The sequence below is a fragment of the Bos indicus genome, chromosome 4 (genome assembly GCF_029378745.1).
Source record: "Bos indicus isolate NIAB-ARS_2022 breed Sahiwal x Tharparkar chromosome 4, NIAB-ARS_B.indTharparkar_mat_pri_1.0, whole genome shotgun sequence".
Lineage (NCBI taxonomy): Eukaryota > Metazoa > Chordata > Mammalia > Artiodactyla > Bovidae > Bos > Bos indicus.
Window position 1 is genome coordinate 46,633,402 of NC_091763.1, and position 26,838 is coordinate 46,660,239.

A 26,838-nucleotide genomic window follows, 5' to 3' on the forward strand; every position below is an offset into this window, starting at 1 on the left:
AAGTATTAACAATGTTCCCTTCTCTACTGTCTTACTCAACTGTCTGCCAAAACAGGTGTACTTCATTCATGTTTGGTCAACAGCACTGTTTGTGCTTGGGTCTCACAAAGTTGTTAACAACAGCCAAGACAGCAGGAACTGTAAGAAATGAGCATATGAAGTAAAGGGAAAAAAAGAGAAAGCCATGGTTTCAGTCTGCCTCCAGTCATGGCCATCTGACTTGGAAAGTACTGGCAATGGGATCCTCCAGTCTTTCACAGAACCAATAATCAAAGCAAGCTGCTCAAGCCACGGCAGAGCTCAGCAGGCCAGGTGGCAGAATTCTTACAGCTCCCCCTCTTGCTGGGACTCCCACTCCAGACTGAGGGTTGCTGGCTGCACTCTGGAGTTCTGCACATTTCCTTCCAAGGGCTTTCGGGTCATAAAGATCTTTAAAACTTGCAGGTGACCCATTAACTTGAGATATACATATATTCTATGCTTGACTGGAACCAAGACTAAACCAGGTTTAGGTCCTCTGGGCTAGAATTTAATTTCAAACAGCCTGCTTTATTTGCTCACACTTCATATTTTGATAGGACCACACAGATAACGCTCTTTCACATTTAACTACTAGCTAGAAAAAAATTAGAACAGCAGCTTCAGAAAAAATAGGTAACTTAGAGGCAAATTAGAAATAATAGAAAGTGTTTGTGGAATAATCACACTTAAAACCCTATCTCTATAACCTCACATTTTATCAGACTCAGCCAACAGCACTCCAGAAAGTACACGAGGAAAACACAGAATTTGGGACAGCTCTAATTATCCCACCTCTAAAAATCACTTCACTTTTTCAAAACATTGTCTTGCATATTTAAGGATGCACAGCATTTATAAACATGGCTGTCTTTTACACTAAAATACATGACAACATCTGTGATTGAGAAAGGAACAACAGCAACAAAAAGTAAAACTAATTGCCTCAAACAACCCTTAAAGAAAAGTTGTTGCAGAAAGAAACAAAAACTAATGTTACAATTAGAAAAGTTCAATAATGACTAGTCAGTCACTTTTGACAAGGAGGTAATATAAGTATGTGTGTGAGTACTTACAGGTTTTTGCTGTGGAGCAGTACTCACTAAAAACAAAACAAAACAAAGCGAACATTTAGAGTGAAACAGATACTTATCTTTTTGTAGGTAATCTGAACTGTAAAATGAAATAACTACTGCCTTTCAATGGCTATGCAACTTAAACAACTGTTAAATATTAACGCTTGTTAATCATAGAGCCCTAAAGAAAGTTTATCTAACTCAAACAAATGATTGGCTCTTAAAAAGCAAAGCCATAGTGGTTCACATGGAGTCATTTCTCTTATTAATCTGAAATTAAACACTCATTCATTTCAAAAACACACAATCACAAAACACTGACTGATAAGAAAATGGAGAAGAGTGACACAACCCAACTTGTTTACAGACAATGAGACGAACAATTAATTTACACATCTATGTTTGAAAACTATTTCACAAGTTTATACAACTAAAATAGATCCAATACTACTGCAAATAGTCTAGAAATGACATGAACAGACTTGGCCAATGTCAAAAGCTTAACATACTATGGTTCCATTATCTAAACAGCAACCTGATGGTACAAAACAAGATTCATAAGTGGTTCATCTGCCAACAGCCTCAGTTTGAGGGCCTTCACTCTGCAGTCCCTGTGTATACCTGCCAACACACTAGGGCAGAAAGCACGTGAAGAGAGGATGAAAGCATCATCCACACTTCACGGCCACCTTGACACCTTGTGAAAACCAGAAATAAAACTTCATACACCAATGCTCAAGTCAGTTGATCTTCTTTCACCCTGAAGTTCTTGTAACTAATTTTAAGTGCACCAGTTACACTGATGTAACTATGCTCAATGGAGACAAGGAAGCATTCTGCTGATTGTAGGTCGGCTACAGGAAACCTGTTACTATACACTCCTCTGTAGAGAAGTGGCCAACGCAGACAACGTTCAAATGGAAATGAAGCAGCAGGTAAGAAGAGTTCAGTGACCTTTTAAGGGAGGACAAAGCTAAGTAATTCAAATATTAAAGTACAACTTAATTGGGGCATCTTCCTTCTCAAGAAAAAGGTCTACTTATTACCAGTCATCGGGCTCTTACGCAACTTCTTAACATGTACACATTTAACTCAACTGCTTCCTATGAACAACTTTGCAGGTTCTCAATGCCCCTACACAGACAAAGCTGGCCCAGCCTCTCACCTGCAGACCCTGAAGGAGGAGGAGCGCCCGCTTTCTGCCACTCAGTGGCCTCGGCTGCCATTCTTCTCACATATGCATCGTCCACACACATCAAGATGTTTTCCGGCTTTATGTCAGTATGAATGATCTTGCACTTACTGTGGAGATAATCTAACCCTTGAAGGACCTAATCACATAAAATCAGAAAGGAGTTATTAATAATTTTATTATTCAACATTTATTTGTAAAATAGTTACAGTCATTACAAGGCACAATTGGAACTTGGGCCCGATAGGAACCCAGCTCCTTCCCATAAGCAATCAGTGGATATCATTCTGGAGATAATTTATGCTCATAGAAGCAAATGCATTTAAACATACGCTTATTAAAATAACAACTGTGGTGAGATGTAATTTACATGTCACACAATTCACCTTTTTTTTTTTCAATTCACCCTTTTAGGTGTACAATAGAATGGTTCTTAGATGTGCAATGGTCATCACTATATAATTTAGAACACGTTCATCACACAAAGAAATACTGCACCCATTAGCAGTCACTCCCCATCTCCTTCCAACCCCTCTAGCCCTTAAGTAGCGTCAGTCGTGTTCGACTCTGTGCAACCCCATAGATGGCAGCCCACCAGGCTCCCCCGTCCCTGGGATTCTCCAGGCAAGAACACTGGAGTGGGTTGCCATTTCCTTCTCCAATGCATGAAAGTGAAAAGTGAAAGTGAAGTCGCTCAGTCGTGTCCGACTCTTAGCAACCCCATGAACTGCGGCCTACCAGGCTCCTCCGTCCATGGAATTTTCCAGGCGAGAGTACTGGAGTGGGTTGCCATTGCCTTCTCCGCCTCTAGCCCTAGGCAACCACTAATCTACTTTCTGGGTTTGGACATTTTATGTAAGTGGAATGATACAGAGTGGTCTTTTGTACCTGGCCCAATACTTTCAAGATTCATCCATGTGTAGCATGTAGCAATACCTCATTTCTTTTAAAGGCCAAATAATTTTCCACTGAAAATACCACATTTTGTTTAGTCATTCAATGATGAACATTTGAGTTCTTTCCATTTTATGGCTACTATAAATATATTGCTATAAACATTCATGTACAAGTTTCTATGTAGACATGTCTTTATTTTTCTTAGTAGTGTAATTGTTGGGTCATACTGTAACTCTATCTTTAGTCTTTCAATAAACTGCCAAACTGTTTTATCCTATGGCTGCATCATTTTACACTCCCATCAGCAATGTGCAAGGATTCCAATTTTTTCATGATGGTCAATACTTGCTATCTGTCTTTTCATTTTAGTCACTCTAGTGGGTGTGAAGTGTGTATCTCATTGATCTGCATTCCCATAATGGCTAATGATGTCTGTACATTTCTAATATTGTAGGAAAGGAGAATTAGGTAGCTTTGGTACCCAGGCAATAAACTATAGTACTGAACTAAAAGAAACTGCTAAACCAAGATATTCACATACTTACCATGTATGTGTGTGTGTGTGTAAAAATATATATATACACACACATACACACACACATACATGTACACATTTAACTCAACTGCTTCCTATGAACATCAATATACATATATAGCAAAAATTACATTATATATATTACATATATATATATACATATAAAAATTACAGAGTATGGTGACCTAAATGTCAGGCCAAAGTTTTTCTGGAATTATTTCCATAAGAGGGGAATTCTTTCTTTTCATAAGGAAAAAAATATTTTAAAATTAGAATACAGTTCATGTTCCCATATATTACAAATTCTACATGCTCAATAAACATTAGCACTTGATAAATATCTTCATTCAAACATTTTAATTCATTTGGTGGTCTTGATCACATTAGACAAGGAAGTGAGGAAAAGATAAGCAGAAGATATCTAATACTGAACAACTCGGAAAAGTTCTCGGCAAAAACCCAATGCTTCTGTCTACCTTCAGTTTCTGGCTAAACAATCTTGAAAGTGAAAGTCCCTCAGTTGTGTTCGACTCTTTGCGACCCCATGGACTATACATACAGTCCATGGAATTCTCCAGGCCAGAATACTGGAGTGGGTAGCCTTTCTCTTCTTCAGATCTTCCCAACCCAGGGATCCAACCCAGGTCTCCCACACTGCAGGCAGATTCTTCAGCAGCTAAGCCACCAGGGAAGCCCAAACAATCTTAAGATGACAAAATATTAGTAAGTGAAGGCACAGAGGTTTCACAAGGAAAGTAGAAGGAACATGAGTCTCTTAACCAAGATGAAAATCCTCACATTCATTTAAAAAACTTTTCCTTGGAAATACTTTCACATGACTTCACTGACTGAGCATCAGTTGAGCTCCTATAACAGGCTGCAGACGCTTACAGATGTTTGATACATAGCAATAAACAAAGTTCCCCATCTCCACAAGGCTTTGACTTTTTTACCTTAAAATTAATATTTAATGTTTTAGATAATGCTTCAACTAGAATATGTTTAAATTATGTTTAAAATGTCAAAAGACCAACAGTAGGAAATATATCATTATATGTTTCCATAGAGAATAAGGTTATAATTCTGAAGGGAACACAATTCAATGAGCCTGTATATATTCACTGGCATTCATGCATCTTCTTTGTGCAAACTGAAGTACCACATGGAATTCTTATATATGAGTAGTAAGAGAAATTCTGAGAAGTACAAGAAATTAATGGACAAGTACACTGATGACTTCCAGTCTGTGGAAGTACAAGGAATAAGACTTTTAGAAAGTTTAAACTATTTTAAATTATTTCAACTAAAATTTCACTTTAATCATCAAATATTAACTCAAAGTTAAAATGTCAGCATCTTTCCAAAAATATCTTTCACTACCACCTCATGAACAAGTTGCTCCTAACTTTCCACCTTAGTTCTTTCATAGTTCTTAGGTTGTTTCACTGTGTGTGAAGCTACTTAGTAAGAGTTAATATGATCCAGTATCCAAATGTGTTAAAATGAATTTCAATGAAAATGAGACACTTGAGATGAGCAAAGTGTTCTCAGTAAGAATTTAAGGTTTCAGATATTTAATTCCTTTCATGGATCACTGCCTTGTTGTGGCGAAGGGGCTTGCATAACTCAATGAAACTATGAGCTATCTCATGCAGAGCCACCCAAGATGGACACGTCATAGCAGAGAGTTCTGATAAAACGTGACCCACCGGAGGAGGGATTGGCAAACCACCCCAGTTATACCTGCCATGAGAACCTTCATGAGCTATTTAAAAAGGTCAAAAAGATATGACACCAAAAGATGAGTCCCCCAGGTCTAAGGTGTCCAATATGCTCCTGGGGAAGAGTGGAGGAGAAATACTAATAGAATGAATAAAGTGGCTGGGCTAAAGTGGATACAACGCTCAGTTGTGGATCTGTCTGGTTGTCGAAAGTAAAATCCAGTGCTGCAAAGAACAGTACTGCATAGGAACCTGGAATGTTAGGTCCACGAATCAAGGTGAGTTGTGAGTGATCAAGCAGGAGATGGTAAGAATAAACAACGATGTCCTAGGAATCAGCAAACTAAAATGGACAGGAATGGACAAATTTAATTCAGATGAACATTGTATTTACTACTGTGGGCAAGAATCCCATAGAAGAAACAGAGTAACCCTCATAATCAACAAACGAGTCTGAAATGCAGGACTTGGGTGCAACCTCAAAAATGATAAAACGATCTCGGTTCGTTTCCAAGGCAAGCCATTCAACCTCACAGTAATTCAAGTCTATGGAGAAGGAAATGGCAACCACTCCAGTGTTCTTGCCTGGAGAATCCTGTGGATGGAGGAGCCTGGTGGGCTGTTGTCTATGGGGTCGCACAGAGTTAGACACGACTGAAGCGACTTAGCATGCACGCCCATTCCACTGATGCCGAAGAAACTGAAATTGATCAGTTCCATGAAGACCTAGAAGACCTCCTAGAACTAATACCTAAAAAAGATATTCTATGCATCAATGGGGATTGGAATGCAAAAGTAGGAAGTCAAGATATACCTGGAGTAATAGGCAAGTTTGGCCTTAGAGAACAAAAAATAAAGTGGGGCAAACAAAGGCTAACTGAATTCTGCATTAGTCATAGCAAATACTCTGTTTCAACAACACAAGAGACAACTTCACACACAGACATCACCAAATGGTCAGTACCAAAATCAAACCGATTCCATTCTTTGTAGTCGAAGATGGAGAAGCTGTATATAGTCAGCAAAAACAAGCCCTGGAGCTGACTGTGGCTTATATTATGATAGCAAAATTCAGGTTTAAACTAAAGAAAACTGAGAAAAACACTAGGCCAGCAGGTATGACTTAAATCAAATCCTGTATGAATTCACAGTAGAGGTAACAAGTATATTCAAGGGATTAGATCTATATGACAGAGTGTCTGAAGAACTATGGACAGAGGTCCGTAGTATTGTACAGGAGGCGGTGAACAAAACCATACCAAAGAAAAGGAAAAGCAAGACGGCAAAGTGGTTATTTGAGAAGGCTTTACAAACAGCAGAAGAACAAAGAGAAGGGGAAAATGAGAGAGGGAAAGGTACATCCAGTTAAAAGCAGAGTTTCAAAGAACAGCTAGAAGAGACAAGAAGGCCTTCAATGAACAGTGTTTAATAATGGAAGAAAACAACAAAAGAGGTAAGACTAGAGATCTCTTCAGGAAAATTGGAAACATCAAGGGAGCATTCTGCCCAAAGATGGGCACAATAAAAGATAAAAATGGTAGAGACCTAGTAGACACTGAAGAGACTGAGAAGAGATGGAAAAAAATACATAAAAGAACTGTATCAAAAAGATCTTAATGAACTGGATTACTACAATGGTGTGGTGAGTCACCCAGAGCTAGACATCCTGGAGCGTGAAGTCAGGTGGGCCTTAAGAAGCACTGCTGTTAATAAAGCTAGTGAATGTGATGAAATTCCAGCAGAACTATCCAGATCCCTAGAGGACAGGACTTCCCTGATGGCTCATATGGTAAAGTGTCTGCCTGTAATGCGGGAGACTCCCTGGAGAAGGAAATGGCAACCCACTCCACTACTCTTGCCTGGAAAATCCCATGGATGAAGGAGCCTGGTAGGCTACATACAGTCCATGGGGTTGCAAAGGGTTGGACACGACTGAGCGACTTCACTCCAACAGAGGATGCCATCAGTGTTTTGCATTCATTATGTCAGCAAATCTGCAAGACCCAGCAGTGGCCACTGGACTGGAAAAGGTCAATCCTCACCCCAATTCCCAAGAAGGGCAATACCAAAGAATGTGCTAACCAGCAGACAATTGCAGCTATCTCCCATGCTAGTAAAATCATGCTTAAAATCTTACATGCTAGGCTTCAGCATTATGCGAACCAAGAACTTCCAGGTGTCCAAGCTGTGTTCAGAAAAGGAAGAAGAACTAGAAATCAAATTGCCAGCATTCACTGGATTATAGAGAAAGCAAGGGAATTTCAGAAAAACATCTATCTCTGTTTCATCAACTACACTAAAGCCTTTGGCTATATGAATCATGACAAACTGTGGAAAGTTCTTAGAGAGATGGGAATACCAGACCATCTTACTGTCTCCTGAGAAACCTGTATGCAGGTCAAAAAGCAACAGTTAGAACCCTGTATGGAACAAATGATTGGTTCAGGATTCAGAAAGGAGCACGACAGGGCTGTCTGCTGTCACCTTGTTTGTTTAACCTGTATGCCAAGCACATCATGAGAAATGCCGGGTTGGATGAGTTACAAGCGGGAATCAAGATAGGAGGGAGAAACATCAACAACCTCAGATATGCAGATGATACCATTCTAAACGGCAGAAAGTGAAGAGGAACTAAAGAGCATCTCGATAAGGTGAAGGAGCAGAGTGAAAGAGCCAGCTTAAGACTAAATATTTAAAAAATTAAGATCATGGCATCCACCCCCATTCAGTTCAGTTCAATTCAGTCGCTCAGTCGTGTCCGACTCTTTGCGACCCCATGAATCGCAGCACGCCAGGCCTCCCTGTCCATCACCAACTCCCGGAGTTCACTCAGACTCACGTCCATCAAGTCAGTGATGCCATCCAGCCATCTCATCCTCTGTCGTCCCGTTCTCCTCCTGCCCCCAATCGCTCCCAGCGTCAGAGTCTTCTCCAATGAGTCAACTCTTCGCATGAGGTGGCCAAAGTACTGGAGTTTCAGCTTTAGCATCATTCCTTCCAAAGAAATCCCAGGGCTGATCTCCTTGCAGTCCAAGGGACTCTCAGGAGTCCTCTCCAACACCACAGTTCAAAAGCATCAATTCTTCGGTGCTCAGCCTTCTTCACAGTCCAACTCTCACATCCATACATGACCACTGGAAAAACCATAGCCTTGACTAGACGGACCTTTGTTGGCAAAGTAAGGTCTCTGCTTTTCAATATGCTATCTAGGTTGGTCATAACTTTTCTTCCAAGGAGTAAGCGTCTTTTAATTTCATGGCTGCAGTCACCATCTGCAGTGATTTTGGAGCCCCAAAAAATAAAGTGTGACACTGTTTCCACTGTTTCCCCATCTATTTCCCATGAAGTGATGGGATCAGATGCCATAATCTTCGTTTTCTGAATGTTGAGCTTTAAGCCAACTTTTTCACTCTCCTCTTTCACTTTCATCAAGAGGCTTTTTAGTTCCTCTTCACTTTCTGCCATAAGGGTGGTGTCATCTGCATATCTGAGGTTATTGATATTTCTCCCGGCAATCTTGATTCCAGCTTGTGCTTCTTCCAGTCCAGAGTTTCTCATGATGTACTCTGCATAGAAGTTAAATAAGCAGGGTGACAATATACAGCCTTGATGTACTCCTTTTCCTATTTGGAACCAGTCTGTGGTTCCATGTCCAGTTCTAACTGTTGCTTCCTGACCTGCATACAGATTTCTCAAGAGGCAGGTCAGGTGGTCTGGTATTCCCATCTCTTTCAGAATTTTCCACAGTTTATTGTGATCCACACAGCCAAAGGCTTTGGCATAGTCAATAAAGCAGAAATAGATGTTTTTCTGGAACTCTCTTGCTTTTTCCATGATCCAGCAGATGTTGGCAATTTGATCTCTGGTTCCGCTGCCTTTTCTAAAACCAGCTTGAACATCAGGAAGTTCACGGTTCATGTATTGCTGAAGCCTGGCTTGGAGAATTTTGAGCATTACTTTACTAGCGTGTGAGATGAGTGCAATTGTGCAGTAGTTTGAGCATTCTTTGGCATTCCCTTTCTTTGGGATTGGAATGAAAACAGACCTTTTCCAGTCCTGTGGCCACTGCTGTGTTTTCCAAATTTGCTGGCATAGTGAGTGCAGCACTTTCACAGCATCATCTTCCAGTATTTGAAATAGCTCAACTGGAATGCCATCACCTCCACTAGCTTTGTTCGTAATGATAGCAAATAGAAAGGAAATGGTGGCAGTAGTGACAGATTTCCTCTTCCTGGGCTCCAAAATCACTGCAGCCATATAATCAGAAGATGACTGCTTCTGGGCAGGAAAGAAATGACAAACCTAGACAGTGTGTTGAAAAGCAGAGACATTACTCTGCCAACAATAGTCCGTATAGTCCGTATGGTCTTGGCCAGTGGTCACATACTGTTGTGAGAGCTGGACTGTAAAGAAGGTAGAATATCAAAGAATATATGCCTTTGAACTGTGGTGCTAGGTAAGACTCATGAGAGTCCCTTGGACAGGAAGGAGATCAAACCAGTCAATCTTAAGGGAGATCAACCCTGAATATTCACTGGAAGGACTGATGCTGAAGCTAAAGTTCCAGTATTTTGGTCATCTGATGCGAACAGCCGATTCATTGGAAAAGTCCCTGATTCTGGGAAAGACTGAGGGCAGAAGGAGCTGAAGGCGTTCAGAAGATGAGATGGTTGGACAGCATCAACGATGCAATGAACATGAACTTGGGCAAACTCCATGCGGTGAGGGACGGGAGGCCTGGTATGCTGCAGTGCCTGGGGTCACAGAGTTGGACATGACTGCTCAACTGAACAACAACCGCACTCAACACAGTTAACCTTCCTCAAGAAATATTGCTTATGTCTAACAACAAACATAAAGAGAAGACTTGAACACAAGGAAAAGACTATTGCTTTCAGGGATAAACTAACTATGATAACGCAAATCTTGAAGAAAACAGCTAAGAGACAGCATGGAACACTGTTAAATCATGATCTTGGGACTCAGACCACCCCTGCATTACTTCTCAATCACTCATTCACAAGGCAAGGTACTTAAGCTGCCTGACCTTCCACTTTCTTATCTATAAAAGGGGGAACATTATCCATTAGACAGAAATGTGAGAAGAATTAGAAATAATGTATGAAAACTTCACAGTACAATGTCTAGCTCACAAGAAGCTCTAACTAAATGGTAAAATGAACTAAGTCAGAAGATTTGTATTGATACTGACTTAATAAACATAACTTCGCTAAGTCTTTTATTAAATTTCTCTGGGTCTCATTTCTCCCATCTATAATATGAATTGGATCTACCTGATGATTCTTTTAATGAATACTGATACATTTTTAAAATACATAGCTATAAGAATTATTTTATTTTCAAAAACAGCATTTCTGTTCTCAGCCAGTGAAGTTAAAGCATCCCAAAATCAAAAATCAAAAAATGATAGGCAATCTTACATTTATGCCAAATATTATAACAATAAAAAAAACAATCAATGAATCAAATTTCACACTCAAGGATAGATCTCCCTTGTCTTACCACAGAACGTGTATATCTCTTGCCTAAAAAACATACTTGGCCTCATCAGCAGGAGGCAGCAGAGATCCTCGCTGCCATCTGCTCCATCATGAGACCCCAGGTCAAGTAATCACAGACGGGCCAGGAACAGGCTGCATGCCACTCCAGGGAGGCGGCTCCCACCCCACGGGCAGGGGCTGGTTCTCTCCGTGTGAGGCAGCAGTAGTGCAGGCCTGCAGGCAGAGCTCTGGGCTGGAAGCCAGGAGATTTCAGTTCTGGTTCAGGAACTGACTAGCTATGGCTCAGATTGTCTCTTCCCTCCCCTGACCTCAAATTCAGCCATAAAATAAGGCACTTGGTTAGGACAGTCTCTAATATTTCTGTCTAGGCACCTATGAACCATGCGAAAGACCATTTATTACTGGTGTTAACAACATAAACTAACTCCCTTTCCACCTCGGTGTGCTAGAAATCGGTCCTGTCACATACAGAATGGGAGGAGTAAGTTGAGAATAACATGGAGGTTTCACCTGAATGTATCTCCCAGGGTCTGCTCACCACCCACAGAAAGCTTCCCCCTAAATTCTAAACTGAACAGAGAAACAGAACAAGAGCAATTCTGCACATTCTCTTCTGACTCTGGTCACAATATGGGCGCCTTTCTTCTGCCACACCAGAACAAAGGACGCAGGGCAAGGAGAGGGGGTGACCTCTGATGACATGGGCAAGGCCTCGTAACCAGCACCAGGGAGACCCGACCAGCAGCAGAGGGGCTGGCCGTGCAGGGGAGCGCCCAGGGCAACAGCACCACACGGGGACACTGGTCCTTGTGGACATGGAGGGCAACAGCAGAGAGTGTTCCTCAAGCCAGAGGCTTCACTCCTGGGAAAGCTAAAGCTCCCAGAGGATCTCTCTTTCTCACGAGGACAGAGGACAGACAGGAGGTAAATGCTACAAGCTGCTCCGACAAGCACATGCTAGACTGAAGGAGAAGTGTGGGGAACACCTGCCACAATCACCGACGACGAGAGCCACGGACACTTTCCTCATCCACTCTGTCCTGAAATCTCCCTGCTCCTTGTTCTTTCCAACTCTGGACAGCGAAAATTAATGAGAAAGTTAAGTAGCTGTACTTAACTTCTGAATACAGTCAGGACAAAAGATAAAACATTGCCTAGCACTGCAGCAGCGCAGAGGAATGAGCTGGGGAAGGGGCTCGATTCCCTTGAAGGGAGCAGCTTCCCTGAATTTCTGAGTTGCATACCCAGCACTCTGAGGAAGAGAATTCAAGTTAGTAGAGAATCATTTGTACTACCACATGGGCAAATCCAAGAGCATAAAAATGCTTACCAACCAATTTTCTACTCTAAAAATTGAACAATATTGGCTTGATCATAATGAATTCATTGATAAGCAGGACCGGTGAGATCATTTAAATGGTAAATAAGTAACAGGTGTTGACAAATTCATGATAACAGCCTGCTGGGTGGGGACCTGATTCTTGGTTTTGTCTGCAAAGTGAGCCACCCCCCAGAAGGTGGGTTTGAAAAAGCAAGGCGTTTGGAAAGTCCCTTAGCTTACATATTGCAGTACATATCACCAATTAAGTAATGTACTTTAAAATGATCTAATTGCTACTTCCACTATTAATGTAAAAGTAGACCATCTCCAGAAACATGAATGCACACTTTTCACAAGACATGCTATAATGTAAAATGCTTCAAATCTTCCTGAGTAGACATTCCTTAACAATACTAGCCCGCAGTCAAGAGCATGGACTCTGGATCACACCATCCAGATTCCAGCCTTGATTCCCACAGTAACTGTGGAACCTGGAGAAGCTTTTAATACCTCCTTCAGGGTGGAGGTAAGAACACCCCTAGCTTCCTAAGGCTGTGGTGAGGACTAGACAGCATAACACAAAGACAGCACTTAAAACAGGGAGTGCCCGCAAGAGCATAATGCATGTTTGTGATAATCATGATGACTGAAAGAGTAATGATTCAAAAATCCCAGGCTACACGCTGTACCTGTGTATCACAGCAAAGTCACCATGCCCTTACCAAGCCCCATTTAATGGTAAGCCGCCACTTCTTCAAAAGGTTTCTGGAAAGGGCAATGAATTAAACCATAAAGTTTTAAAAAGTAAAATATCAGCTACCCTTTCGATTACATAGGAAAGTAAAAGCTGTGTTTAAAGAACAGCAACAGTATTTAGAACCCCATCACTTTGGTATATCTTGAATGCACCACAAATAACAAATACTGCCATCATAGCACCATTTCTTCTTTCAGCTTTAGAAATAAAAGCTAAACATAAAATTGACTTCAATAAAGCTGATTCTAAAAGAAAAAGAAATGAAAGCTGGGGGTGGGAGGGAATAGACCCCACCTGAGGTCAGAGAAGCAGCCTGGGCGGAAGCAAGGGGGTGTTCTCACCATCACCACCAGAGGATGGCCCCTCCCGACCCTGCACAAGGTCACCAGGACTAAATGAGGACAGCTAAAAAATGATCAAAGGATTTGTAATAGTGTATGGTAAACCCTGGAAAAGCAAGTGATTCAATTATGCTGGGACATTTCAAAACTAAGTGGGAACGTTTATCTACAAGCCCGTCAGATCACAGAAAGGTCAGCCACTTGGTACAGTAAGAGGAACATACATTTCTTACTTCATTTAAGGAAAGATAACCTCTCATTCCAGACTGCCTACAACATGAAGGAAGCTACAAAGAGATATGGAACCCATAACACATGGTTGGGGACACAGGGTGCTCACAATACAGCTGGGCAGACAAAGCAGCTATCCTGTGCTGATCACTATGCCAAAAGCTTTATCAGCAATCCCTCCAAACTCATCTCCACAAGAAAGCCACAAATTACGTATTATCATCCTGATGTGACTAATGAGGACACAGGCCTACAGAAGCTAAGTAATTTGATCCGGGTCACAAAGTAGCAAATGTCAAGGTCAGAGTTTGAAATTAAATCTATTGCTAAAACTTAACTGTACTCGTCACACTTCCCACTATTGCAATGATTCTCAGTGAAAGGAAAGTTTGCCTCCTTGAGGGTATTTCACAAAGCTCAGAGACATTCTTTAATTGTCACGGTTGGGGTGGTGCCGGCTGACACAGGTATCTAATGGGCTGAAGCCACATATATGTCTAAACAACCTACAACGCACAGGACATGCCCCTACAAAAAAGGACTGTGAAAGTGTGAGTGGCTCAGTCATGCCCGACTCTTTGCGACCCCATGGACTGCAGCCGGCCAGGCTCCACCGTCCTTGGAATTCTCCAGGCAAGAATACTGGAATGGGTTGCCACTCCCTTCTCCAGAGAATCTTCTCGACCCAGGGATAGAACTCAGGTCTCCTGTATTGCAGGTAGACTCTTACCATCTGAGCCACCTGGGAAGCCCCAGGACTATCCAGTCCAAAAAAGGACTATCCAGTCCAAAATGTCAATAGTGCCAGGGGTAAGAAACATTAGCTTACATTATAAGGCTCTGCAATCATTAAGAAAGAACCAAGTGCAGGCTGCAGCCATACTTCCCCGGGGAGGGAAGAAATACCACTCTTAATGGGTGAGTATGGGAAGCCTTGTCATAGAAGTGGAATTTTGGTTGCGTCTTTATAAACATGGTAGAAAATAAAGAATGGTTATTTTCTACAGACTAGGACAAAAGAAATGAATCAAAGATGTGGTGCTTAAAAAAATGGCAAAGTAAGCACTTTCTCTAAATAACCTAGAGAAAAGTAGTAAAAAAAAATCATGTACAAAAATCCTGGTAAAGCAGCGTGTGTTTATAAATGCTTGGGACATCTCTGAATATTCATAAGAAAACTCTAATTTGGGTGATTCTAGAAAGGAAACTGTGTATCTGAAGGACACTAACAAATCTCTATTTAAAAGACGATTAATTAATTAATCAATAAGGAAAGATTTACCTGCCAGGGAATAAGAGCTGATTCAGGGTTTGTAAGGGAAACATGGACTTTCATCAGATGGTAGAAGACCTTAAACAGGTTCACAAGAAGAGCCATGGTTTAACTTTTATTGGACATGAGCTGTGTACTAGTCCAAAAATATTATTTGTTGCTTGGAAAAATGGTAAACACATACACTCCAAACCCAGACTACCTGGGTTTGAATTCCTGCTCCACCACAAACACTGGTTGTTTCTTGACTGGGGCTAAATTACTGAACCGCAGGTTCCACTTCCTTAAAAAAAAAGAAAAGAAAAAGCACACAAAAACCCAGTATCACAGGCTTATTGTGAGGATTCAATACATTAAAATTTACAAAGTACTTAAAATTATGCTTTGCACACAGTAAGCACTGAACAAATATTCATAATTATTAATAGCAATATCCCTTTATACCTTAACAATAATAATGAAGGTACCATTATTATTCTCATTTTATTCATAATGAAACTATGGCTTAAAAAGATTATGTAACTTGGCCAAAGTTCTTTAGCTGGAGTAGCGTATACAGTTGTAAATTCCCTCAGAATTTACAGGGGTTTGGTTCCAGGACATCCACCCTCCCCTGAGGATACCAAGAGCCCCAGATGCTCAAGTCCCTTATGGTGAAAGGGCAGCAGTATTTGCATGTAATCTACACACATCCTCCCACATACTTTACATCATCTCTAGATTACTTACAGTATTTTACACAATGTAACTACTACAGAAATAATTGTAAATAAAATGTAAATGTTATGTAATAGTTGTCTGCACAGCAAATTCAAATTTGTTTTTTGGAACATTCTCGAATTTTTTCCCTGAATATTTACAATTCATGGTTGGTGGAATCCATGGATTCAGAAACCTAAGGACACATAGAATTATTTCTGACACCAACACCCAAGTTCTACATCACTCTATACATTGCTTCATGAAAGCCAACAATATTGATCTTCCAGAACATGCAACAGAATGCCACTAAAGGTTTCTACATAAGGATATGAATTATTAAAGTGAAGTGTTACTGAGGACAATAACTGTCAACAGAATAAACTGAAGTGAAAAGGTGAGGTGATAAGGACCACCAAGGAAGGTGGTGCTGGAAACAAAAAGAATACCACGAGAAACATACATGGCCCCAAGGGATCAATGGTAGGTGACCAGGGGAGAGGGCTGGGTGCAACAGCGATGAGTGAAACACTGTTAGCCACACTGGACTTTGGAGGTGAAGGAGGCCGCACAGTGAAAGAATATTAGAAAGCTGGCCCACTCTGTTGTATCCTGGGGAGTGACAGAGATGAGTGGGTCTATTAAGAAAGGATCCTCCTGGAATCAAAAGTACTGAGCCCAGAGGATGACTCAAAGGGAATTCAGACAGAGAGATTATTGCCTGGGGTATATAACAATGTACTACTTTGAGAGATATAAGTTTAGAGGGGGAAAAAATCCAGATTTCATGGTATTTTTCTTAAAGAAAATTAAAGATGGGGTCAAATTAAAGCAAAACAAAGCTTCTATTAACAATGCCTACAAGAACTAAGTGCAGACCACATAAAATCAAAATTCCATCTTGAAATTATTCTAGACCAATAAAATACTACATGAGTTCTTACTCTCTAAGGAGCAGTGTACATAAATTAAAGTGAGGATTACATTCATTAAATCATTTGTTCAGTAAGTATGCATTAAAGTTTCAATACACTTCAAGAACAATTTATTTAGATTTAGAGACACTTTTATTAGCTAAGAATGGCAAGATTTTGGTTTTCTATTCTGGAATACAAAATAAATATTGACAGTTCCTCTGCTAATTCATCTTCTCCTAACACTGCCAAGCTTAAGTTGTGGTGACACCTAAGGCAACAGTAGGGGATGACAGAACCTGTGTGATATACATTCAAGCTGTTATTTCTGAAATTATGTACTTTGTTAAAATATGTAAAACCTGTATCCCAATGTTCACAGCAGCACTATTTATAATAGCCAGGACATGGACACAACCTAGATACCCATCAATAGATGAATGGATGAAGAAGATGTACATATTTAGCAATAAAAAGGAAGGTAACTGAGTCATTTGTAGTGATGTGGATGGACCTAGAGTCTGTTATACAGAGTGAAATAAGTCAGAAAGAGCAAGACAAATATTGTGTATTAATGCATATATAGGAATCTATAAAAATGGTACTGATGAACTTATTTGAAGGGAAGAATAGAGATATAGAGAATGGACTTGTGCACACAGTGGGGGAAGAAGCGGGGGGAGGAACTGAGAGAGTAGCACTGACATTATACACCATACGTGTAAGACAGCTAGTGGGAAGCTGCCGTACGGCGCAGGGAGCTCAGTTCGGTGCACTGTAATGACCAGAGGGGCAGGACAGGGGTGGGGGGAGAGGCTCAGCAGGGAGGAGATATATGTATATGTATAGCTGATTCAGGCTGTTGTACAGCAGAAACTAATGCAACACTGTAAAGCAATTATACTCCAATTAAAAAAACTATACTCACATGCTTTCTTAACTTCATATTTAGAAATTAGAATTGTCATAAATAATAAGTTATTTCTTAATGTGCATTTTTTCTTAATTTTAACTACAAGAAAAATAAATGGGCATTTTTCTTCCATCAAAATAAAAAATATGTAAATCTTTCAAGATTTCCAGGATTTATCAGAGATAAAGTAGGAAATTTACATTAGATAACAAATTTTTTCAAAATTTTAACTAGATTTCTTTTTTTAAAGTTTAGATTTGACACTAATAGTTATATATACCAAAGGGACATTTGGGGATCAAAAAACTCCAATTAACATTTCCCTTAACATGAATCGTCGTCTAAATCAAAGGAAAGTTATTGTTTTTTTCACTTGAGATGTTAGGCATGTTAAAATAATGAGTTAAAATGCTACTATCTAAAACCTACAAGGGAACAGATATATTAAACAAAAGCTACCCATGGATCCACACCAGGCACACGCACACGCACACTACAGTGTGGGAGTGCAGTCCTCCCGGGTAAGCCAGTATAGCCCCTCTTCTCAAGTACCATCTACAGTGTTAGAAGATACACTGCCAATTTGCAGTACAAAAAAGGCAAAGGTAAATAAAGAGATGAACAACATACTGAATAAACAGAGTGTCCTATACACAATTTCAAAAGCAGTATCTAGGGTGCTTTTAACAAAACAAATTCAGGTTCAAATTTTTTTAAAAATTTAAAAACCTACACACATATGCCAACATGCAAATACCTCTACAACTGTCAGGAAGCTTCTTCTTCAGACACTCACATCTTAAAATTCACAATTCCTTAACTGTGAATCATTCCCTGACTCTTTTCTTATTTAAGAATTCTGGATCAAGGTCTATATTTCAGGTATAGAATCTTCAGGCAGATCTAGCTCAAGTTTTAGGCCATGGGACCAAAAAAAGAGAACCAAACCACCTAGTCCTCTTCTCAAGCAAACCAAGCAACCTCCTTGATATTACTTACACTGCAGAAATAGCCACAGATATTATCCATTACATCAGAATAGGTAATCCAGAATAAGACATATCTACAACTTTCCTACCTTAGGCTTTAAGGACAATGAGTCAAAGACTGGTATGTTCCATGCAGAAAACTGAATCTGGGAAACATTCCTAATCAGAAGGAGATCTTCCATATGTGGATACTTCCATTCTATAAACATCTGCTTAAGTATCATCACTCAAACAGATTCTAACTGAAGGGTCTTTTTTTTGTCAAGGCAAAAGTACAAATATTCCCTACATAACTTAAGCATTCCTTATATTATCTTTCATTTACCCTTCATCCAAATACTAAGAAATAGCAAATAAAAACAACACATTACATGTTTATCTGTGTTGTTGTTTTTTTTTTTCTTTTTTGAAGAATCTTATTACTTTTATGTACAGAAAACTCAATAGTGTACACTCAGCCCAGCTTGGTGGCCAGTTCTTTGGCCTTTGCCTTTTCCAGCTTGGCAATGCGAGCCACTGACTTCGGCCCCAGGACATGCCTCCCCAGTGACAACGGATCTCATTGGATCTCATTGTATCTGCCGTTGTAATTGGTCCTGATGGCTTCCACCAGCTTAGCCAGGGCACTCTTGTCCTTCGAGTTGACTTGTGTGAAGGCTATGGTGGTGCATGTCTTCCTGTGGACGAGGCGCCCCAGCCAGGCCTTGCCCTTGATGATGCAGTAGGGAACCCCCATCTTGTGGCATAGGGCAGGCAGGAAGACCGCGAGCTCGATGGGATCCACATCGTGAGCGATCACCAGCAGCTGGGCCTTCTTGTTCTCCACCAGGGTGGTGACAGTGTTGACCCCTGCTAGAAGGACAGGTGGCCTCTTGGTGGGGATGTTGCCTTTCCCGGCAGCTTTCTTCTCAGCTCGGGCCAGCAGCCTCTGCTTCTTCTCTTGCTTTGTCTCTGGTCTGTACTTGTGGGCCAGCTTAAGCAGTTGAGTAGCTGTTTGTCGGTCCAAGGCCTGGGTGAATTGGTTAATTGTAGGAGGCACTTTCAGCCACTTATAGAGAATAGCCCTTTGCCACTGCAGCCGGATGTAGCGGGGCCATTTGACAAAGCGGGTGAGGTCCCTCTTGGGTTGGATGTCCTGTCCAATGCCAAAATTCTTGGGCCTCTTCTCAAACAGGGGGTTGACCACCTTCTTGACCTCCTGCTTCTTCACCATGGCCGGGGCCGGGGCCACCTTCTTCCCCTTGGCCTTCTTTCCCTTCGGCATCTTGAAGGGCTGGCGTAGAGAGCTATCTGTTTTATCTTTTAAGTGGAACATTTTGTAAATGATATTGGATAAAACAATTTATTTTACTGAATCATTTATGTGAAAAAAGATTCAGATACCAAAAGAAACGTGTGTTTTACATTTACATATTACTCTCTTCATACGACAGAATAGCTTATCATTAAGTAAATATCAATATAAAATTGATTTAACAAGTTCACAGTGTTAAGCGCTGTAATATATGTATCTTTAAAATGGGAGATATGTGTCTGTGTATGTATTTTTTATTTTTATTTAAAACAAAACAGTAATTTGGGACTTCCCTATTAGTCCAGAGGTTAAGAATCTGCCTTCCAATGCAGGAAATGCCAGCTCAATGCCTGGTTGGGGAACTAAGATCCCATATGCCTTGGGGCTATCTGAGCCTGGGTGCCTCAACTAAAACGCAACACAGCAAAATAAATAAATATTTTTAAACAAACAAACAGTAATTTGTGTGGAAAGGCTGACCAGTTAGGTATATGCAGGATGGGGCTTGAGGTCATAAGTCTCACCTGTCTAATGATGCTCTTCACACAACGTACTGGGAGGCCTTGGTAGTTGGACTTTATGATCCACTTGAGGAGATGGTGGCCAAGCACTTCAAAGACCATGCAGACATCTGGGACAGGGTTAAGGATCATTTCTAGATACATTTCCTGGAGTGACACACTTACTAAAAGCAGAATCACTGTGGTACTTGGCAAAAGAATTAGTTCTTTATAAAGTGTAACATCAATACTATCAATAACAACAAAAGTGTGGAACTTCCCTCGTGGTCCAATGGATAAGACTCCATGCTCCCAATTCAGGGGGCACAGATTCGTTCCGTGGTCCAGGAACTAAGATCCCTCATGCGGCAACTAAGCCTGTGCACCACAACTACAGAGCCCACATATCACAACGAAGACCGAGCACAGCCAAGATAAATAATTTAAAAAGAAAAAAATGGCTGCTTACTGTTTCTCACCTAAACAGAAAAATCTAACATTTACTAAGTATACTTACTATGTACCATATAGGATTTAATGTGTACTCATAACAATGGGAGGGATGAGGCAAGTAAACCTCAGCGAGTTTAAAGAACCCTTCCTGCCTGACACAGGGTAAAGGTGGCAGAGTCATGACTCGACAATACTTACCTGTGGGCTTGCTCTGTCCAGCACACTCCTCCTGACAATAAGCCTTAACGAAAATGAGCAAGACTGAAACCTCACAGAAACCCATAAGCGAAAGAACAAGAGAATTCGCCCCTCTTAAGTGTCCTGCCTGCCTACCTAAATTTTTATCCAATCATCACATAAAACATTTTATAAAACAGAAATTTACCAAACACAGTAAACTTTTCCTTCAATAATATCTTTCACTGGGTCACTAGATCAAATTCTTAATTACGTTTTTAAGAATGTATGATCACAATTTAGGACATGGCATGGTCATAAGAACAACCTATAATAATGAAATTTCAGGCATCTGTTGTCATTTTTTTAAAAAACAGAAATTCTAGTCAACCACTGGCCCTCCAGAACTATGTCCCATCAAAGTCTCTCATATAAATATAAACATGTCTTTCATACAGAAATGAATGGCTCTGAAACCCTTTAGGGCCTATATATAGACTACAAAAAGGTCATTTAATATTTTATGTAATATCTAGATCTATTAAAACCACATCATCATAGTAACTATTGCTTTAAATATCTTTAATAAAAATAAGAAAAATATTTCTACAATACTGGAAAACAAATGTGCTACAGACTTATGTATAGATGATCTAAAATGAGAAGTTCCTTACTATATCCCAAACTCATTAAAAAAAAATGGAAACCAAGGTCTAAACTTAATAGCAGACACAGAGCCACAGCCCAAGGTTTCTAAATTATCACCAGAGTATTCTAAAAGCATTGATAGCCGCTGGAGTGTATATATCAAAAATCAACTCCATTGACCTACAAATTAGGTGTTTCCTCCAAAGAAACTCTCTATCAGCTGTTTTAACAACAACATTCCAAATGTTATGCAAGAGGAAGGGCCGCCCTGCCTACCATAAACAGGCTCACTTGGAGAGCAGGACAGAGGACCAGTTCCATCTTTCCATCTATCAAGAGGGAAGTTAACAGAAAGGATCTTACGGCAAAGGAAGAGGCAACATCAGCAGTCACCAGAATTTGCCAATGTCCTCGAAACCAATCCCTAGAAGAAATATAAAAACCTCCTCAAATCACAAGGTGTGAGGGGAGTGCTTCCCGGAGGAATCAGGACCCAGCAGATGCACAAACAGGATGTCATTCTGGGGTGAAAGCTGGGAGAGGGTTTGCCCTCAGCTTTCTGAAGCTTCAACAGGTCAAACATCAAAATGTTGGATTTGTTCCAAAGATGATAAAGGAAAGAATAAAAGGTCAGGAAGGAGGAAAAGACCCTCTTGACACACTCCTGGCACTCATCCCTCAAAGGACTATGAATACACAGTCCAGTATTCCTGAACCTTGGGAAATGAAGGCATTGCCTAGGTCAATCACACAAAGAGCTAACTCAGAGGATCCAATACTAGAATATGGAAACAGCATTTTGGAAACTAAAGACATTATTTCTTCTCTCCAGTTGTGCCAACAACACTAAGCTACAGGTTACTCTGCTGTCACTGCCACTCCTGGGCTATCCTTTAGTAATGCCCCAGGCAGAAGGAGAAAATAACTCCTTCCACACCCATTCACCCTGCTGAGCCTCACCTCCAAAACTACTAAGCGTGCAAACAACTGACCAGAAGCAAGAAAAAAAGAGGTCATGAGATGCCCTTGCTCCACTTGTAAGACACATTTCTTCTCCAAAACTAGAAGGCTGCCATATTCAAAAAGCAAAAGGAACAACTCATCTTTATAATTAAGAAGCTTTCATCTTTCAAAAATCATATAATACGGTGACACTAGAGGTTTCATGTGGAGAGTGATGCAGCAGAGCAAACAGAAGTTTATAAGTGCTTGAAATATTTACATTGTTTTTAATTGAGAAGAAAAACTAGAATATTAATTCAGCCATTAAGCAGCAACAGAACTGTCAGAAAGGATACGTATTCCATTCATGCCTGAAATCTTGAAGTCATCTATAAGCTGCACTACCATGTCTTTATTTGGGTCACTGGGATCACTTTCTCGAACCTAGAGAAAGAATGAAAAATTCAAGAACAGAAGTGTTTAAGACTGAAAGTCATTTCCACTATACCAACCAAAACTATTTTAATAAAAGAAAATTTTTAAAAAATAAAAGATTCAGTATTTGAATTTCTAAATAATAAATTCAATTACTTTCGTAAAATTCAGAAAAACTTCTCTGTAAAATTTTGTCATTAACCTTTCTTATATCATTCACGTATTTGTAGTACTTACACATTTGAGCAATTTTATTTCATCCAAGGCTGTCTCTGTATAATGCTGGGCACTTTTTACAACTTTCATTGCAACAAATCTTTTTCCCCTTTGAAAAAATACATTAAAAAATATTAATAGCAGAAGTGTTAACTGTAACAACTAATAAACTAGACTAATAAACTAAACATTATAATGAACTCTAATAAGCTCTAATTAATAGAAACTTTTAATACTTTCCTTTAAAATAGTACTTTTCAAATTGTGGGCCCAGAGTTAAGCAGTGGCTTCATGGTAGATCTTTTTTGCTTTTTGTTTCTGTTCTGTCCTCATAAAAATATGGCACACTAGATAAATATCAGAGTTCATCGTCACATATGGTTAAGATCAAGTATTGTTCTAAAACTTTTATTTCAATTTACACACACTACACATGTGTATGTGTATGAAGACAGTTTCATATTATGGATCATAGCTTAAAAAAAAAGTTAAAACCCACGAATTTGAAAGGTATATATGTTATTATTTTATATTTGAAATGTTTTTCTGGTATGGATGAATTACTATATGACTTGAGTGTGGTGCAATTACAAAGAATAAGTCTCAGATATAAAAGCAGAAGAAAGTTAATATTTAAATAGCTTGTTATAAAATAAAGATGTTGAACCAGACCAGGAATCAACAGCACAGACGACCAGGAGCACTTACTGCATATCCCAGCACAGCCAGACAGTAGAGAAGTGGCCCCATCCTAGCTTCCTAATAACATGGTACCGGCCATTGAAGAGGTCTCCAATTTTCACTGGATGATAGCCACCTATGATTGTTTAAAAAAAAAAAAAGAAAATTTTTTTTCTTTCTTTTTTTTTTTTTTTCAGAAAAATAGTAATAGAAACACTTTCTTCCTTATCAGTTCATACCAGTAAATAAATCTCTAAATAGTAAAATTGGATTTGAAACATGTTTAATAATATAACATTTTTTCAAGAGCATCTTTCATCAGGAGAAAAATGCCCTATGTCTTTCTTTTAGGCTTCTTCATTTTTTAAAAACTTACCTTAAAAAAGCAATGAACCAACCCAACACACCGTAACAGTAACTGGAGGTTTTAAAGTCTAGGTGCATATACTATGTATATTCCAACTCTGGACATTTCTAACCAGTAAGTTAAATGCACATCTTTTGGGGTCAGTGTAACACAACTCACCAAAACAAAGGATGTGTACTCAGCATAGTTCTGCATACCAATAAGGAAGTATATGATATATGACAATTTACCCACCAAAACAACTTGCTTCTCTCACCACTTGTCCTCAACCTCATGCTCCTGCCAGGAAACAGGTTGGAGAGCAAGAGAGAGCACTCAGTGTTAAGGTGGGCTTGGGGAGGTAAGAATGCTTCATAGGCGTCTACATGACCTCACTTTGCATTGTAAATAAGATGATCGGGGTACAAAGTAGCATGCCTAATATGATACCATTTTGGTGAAACACACAAGAAAAAGTCTGGAAAAATAAAGATATTTAGCAGCAAACATCTCTGGATTATAAAATTACTCTTTTATTCTTTTTATCTCTATTTTATTTTTTTCCTCTATCTTTTCCAATTTTTTCCTAAAAAAAAAAAAAAAAAAAACTTTTCTACATTTTATTCTTTAATATCTACTGCTTCTTTTTTAATTGCAAAGATGTTCTCATTTTTTAAATCTTCAGAATTCTTACAAATCCCTCAAGAAAGGTAAGGACGGTTCATGCCTAGGGTTCGTGCTCAAAACAGGAAGCATCTAAACCACACCCTCAATATATCTGTCGGAGGGCAGGAGTAGTAGTTCAAGAAGTATTATAAATGTTATCATTATTTAAATTGCGTTGAATTATTAAAGCAGGAATTTAACTAGATAAGAACTTTCTATGAACTTTCAAAGTCTATAACAACATTTGGGGCAAAAGAAGAACTGAAATGAAAGATAATAAATTAGGAATAAAACATAACAAATTATTAAATGAATGAATGGGTAACTAAATTTATTGTGGTCATCATTTCTCAATATATACATGTCAAGCCATTAGGCTGTACTGCTTAAACTCACACAGTGCTTAAGTCAATTCTATTTCAATAAAACTGGAAGAAAAAATGTCTTATTACTTACATACAAGGCTACACCAAATTCAAGTGGGCTCTGAGTTCACAACAGTGTTTAAATCATTCAAATTAACAATGAAAAGGAGGAAAAGAAATTGAATACTATTCAAGTAAACTAGGGATACTGTGCTAAGCACTGTATTTCCAAAATCATGATCCACTGAAACAAAAGTAAACTGAAACATGTGTTGCAGACCTTCCACAATGCGAGCAAGCAGGGGTGAGGAAGGAGGAAGGGAGGAGAAGTTCTGTCTGAGAAATGCTAAGCTGAACAAAGAGAGTAAATTTCTTGACCAAAGGGGTCCTCAGAGCCCAGTGTCTTAACACACATTGGGAACCTCCAAGAGCAGAGAAGATGCTACAAATTCCAGACACACAAAACCATTTCGTCAAGAAACTAGACACATTTTGCAGCACAAAGTATTTAGGAAACACTGATGTCTACTGTTTCTTACAACCACTCAGAGCAGACAGTGTAATTTCTACACTGCTGAACTGGACAAAAGTCTCAGGGACCATAAGTAGCTGGTTCAGGGCTGGAAGTTGGGTCTGACTCCAAAGCATGCTTTGTTCACCAGTAAGAAATGCATTCCATTTTTAATACCCAGAGGACTGTTTCCCAGTCTTATTACACGGGAACATTTGATAGCTTAATTGAAAGCTATTTACCATTTAATTGCATATTATCGCTAACATGAAAGATTCTAAATTTAAAACTAATTTAATTATGTGTAAAGAGAAGAAACCTGTACCACTACTGTATGTTTCAGATTTGAATTCCTGAACAGCCAGGGTGGGTTCATGTGAGCTACAGTCAACGGGCACTATTTCCAGTAATAATCACAGCAGAAGCGCAGCTGTTCCTTTTCTCAATAGGACTGAAAGTTGAAGAAATTACTAGCGTGGTCCCATTATCTCAGGAGCCCTTACACTAAGAATACTATGCAAAAAAAAAAAGGCCAACTAAACAAGAGGGGCATAAAAGTAAATCTTAAAACAAAAATATAAAAACAACTGAAAGTATCAAACATATCCTAACTTTTTTCTTTTTGGCCTTGCCACGCAGCATACAAAATCTTAGCTCTGATCCTAATTTTTATTTTGAAAATTGATGTACACAATTTCAAATCTGAGTCCATGCATTCTCAAATCCTAATTTCCTGATTTCTACAGGAAGCAACAGTCTTTCCAAACATTTTTCAGTCTCCTCTCACAGAATGGTAACTCTCAGTCTGCCAAGAGGGTGGAGCACATCTTCGCACAGCAGACCTCACCAACTGCCTCAGCATCCAGGGAATTAAGAGAAAATGAGTTCTCTTCTCCACTTCCCTGCAATGAGCAAACAATACATACCATGACGGCTACTAGCAGAGGAAACCCTGTGTCCTACACAACACTGTCCACACAAAAGGAATCCTGAGAACAGTCAAAGGCTAGACAAGGCCCCCTCCTTCTGCTTCTTCACCAGCATTCAGTACAGGAGCACAGGGTAACAGCAGTGCCACACGAGGACCCTGCTGACGGCATCAGGTAGAGAACCAGAAAGGGTCCAGCAATGGATGACTCCCTTGACTTAGGGGTTTGGCTGATACAACTGTACTTCATGACTTACACTATTTATTATAAATCATG

General features: G+C 39.6%; 1 protein-coding gene and 1 pseudogene across 16 annotated transcripts in view; both read right to left on the reverse strand.

Annotated features, from left to right (window-relative positions):
* Positions 1 to 26,838, reverse strand: part of SRPK2 (SRSF protein kinase 2) — a 249,317-nt gene that overhangs the window by 26,571 nt on the left and 195,908 nt on the right. For all 16 annotated transcript variants that reach the window (XM_070787240.1, XM_019958650.2, XM_070787239.1 and 13 more), the window contains 6 exons: positions 23,773 to 23,881; positions 23,086 to 23,173; positions 22,770 to 22,857; positions 20,218 to 20,324; positions 2,260 to 2,425; positions 1,095 to 1,120 (listed from right to left, as the gene is read on the reverse strand). In XM_070787240.1, coding sequence (XP_070643341.1) covers positions 1,095 to 1,120; positions 2,260 to 2,425; positions 20,218 to 20,324; positions 22,770 to 22,857; positions 23,086 to 23,173; positions 23,773 to 23,881 — 584 coding nt within the window. The remainder of the gene's footprint in view (positions 1 to 1,094; positions 1,121 to 2,259; positions 2,426 to 20,217; positions 20,325 to 22,769; positions 22,858 to 23,085; positions 23,174 to 23,772; positions 23,882 to 26,838) is intronic.
* On the reverse strand, positions 13,060 to 19,704 carry LOC109557369 (large ribosomal subunit protein eL8 pseudogene; annotated as a pseudogene).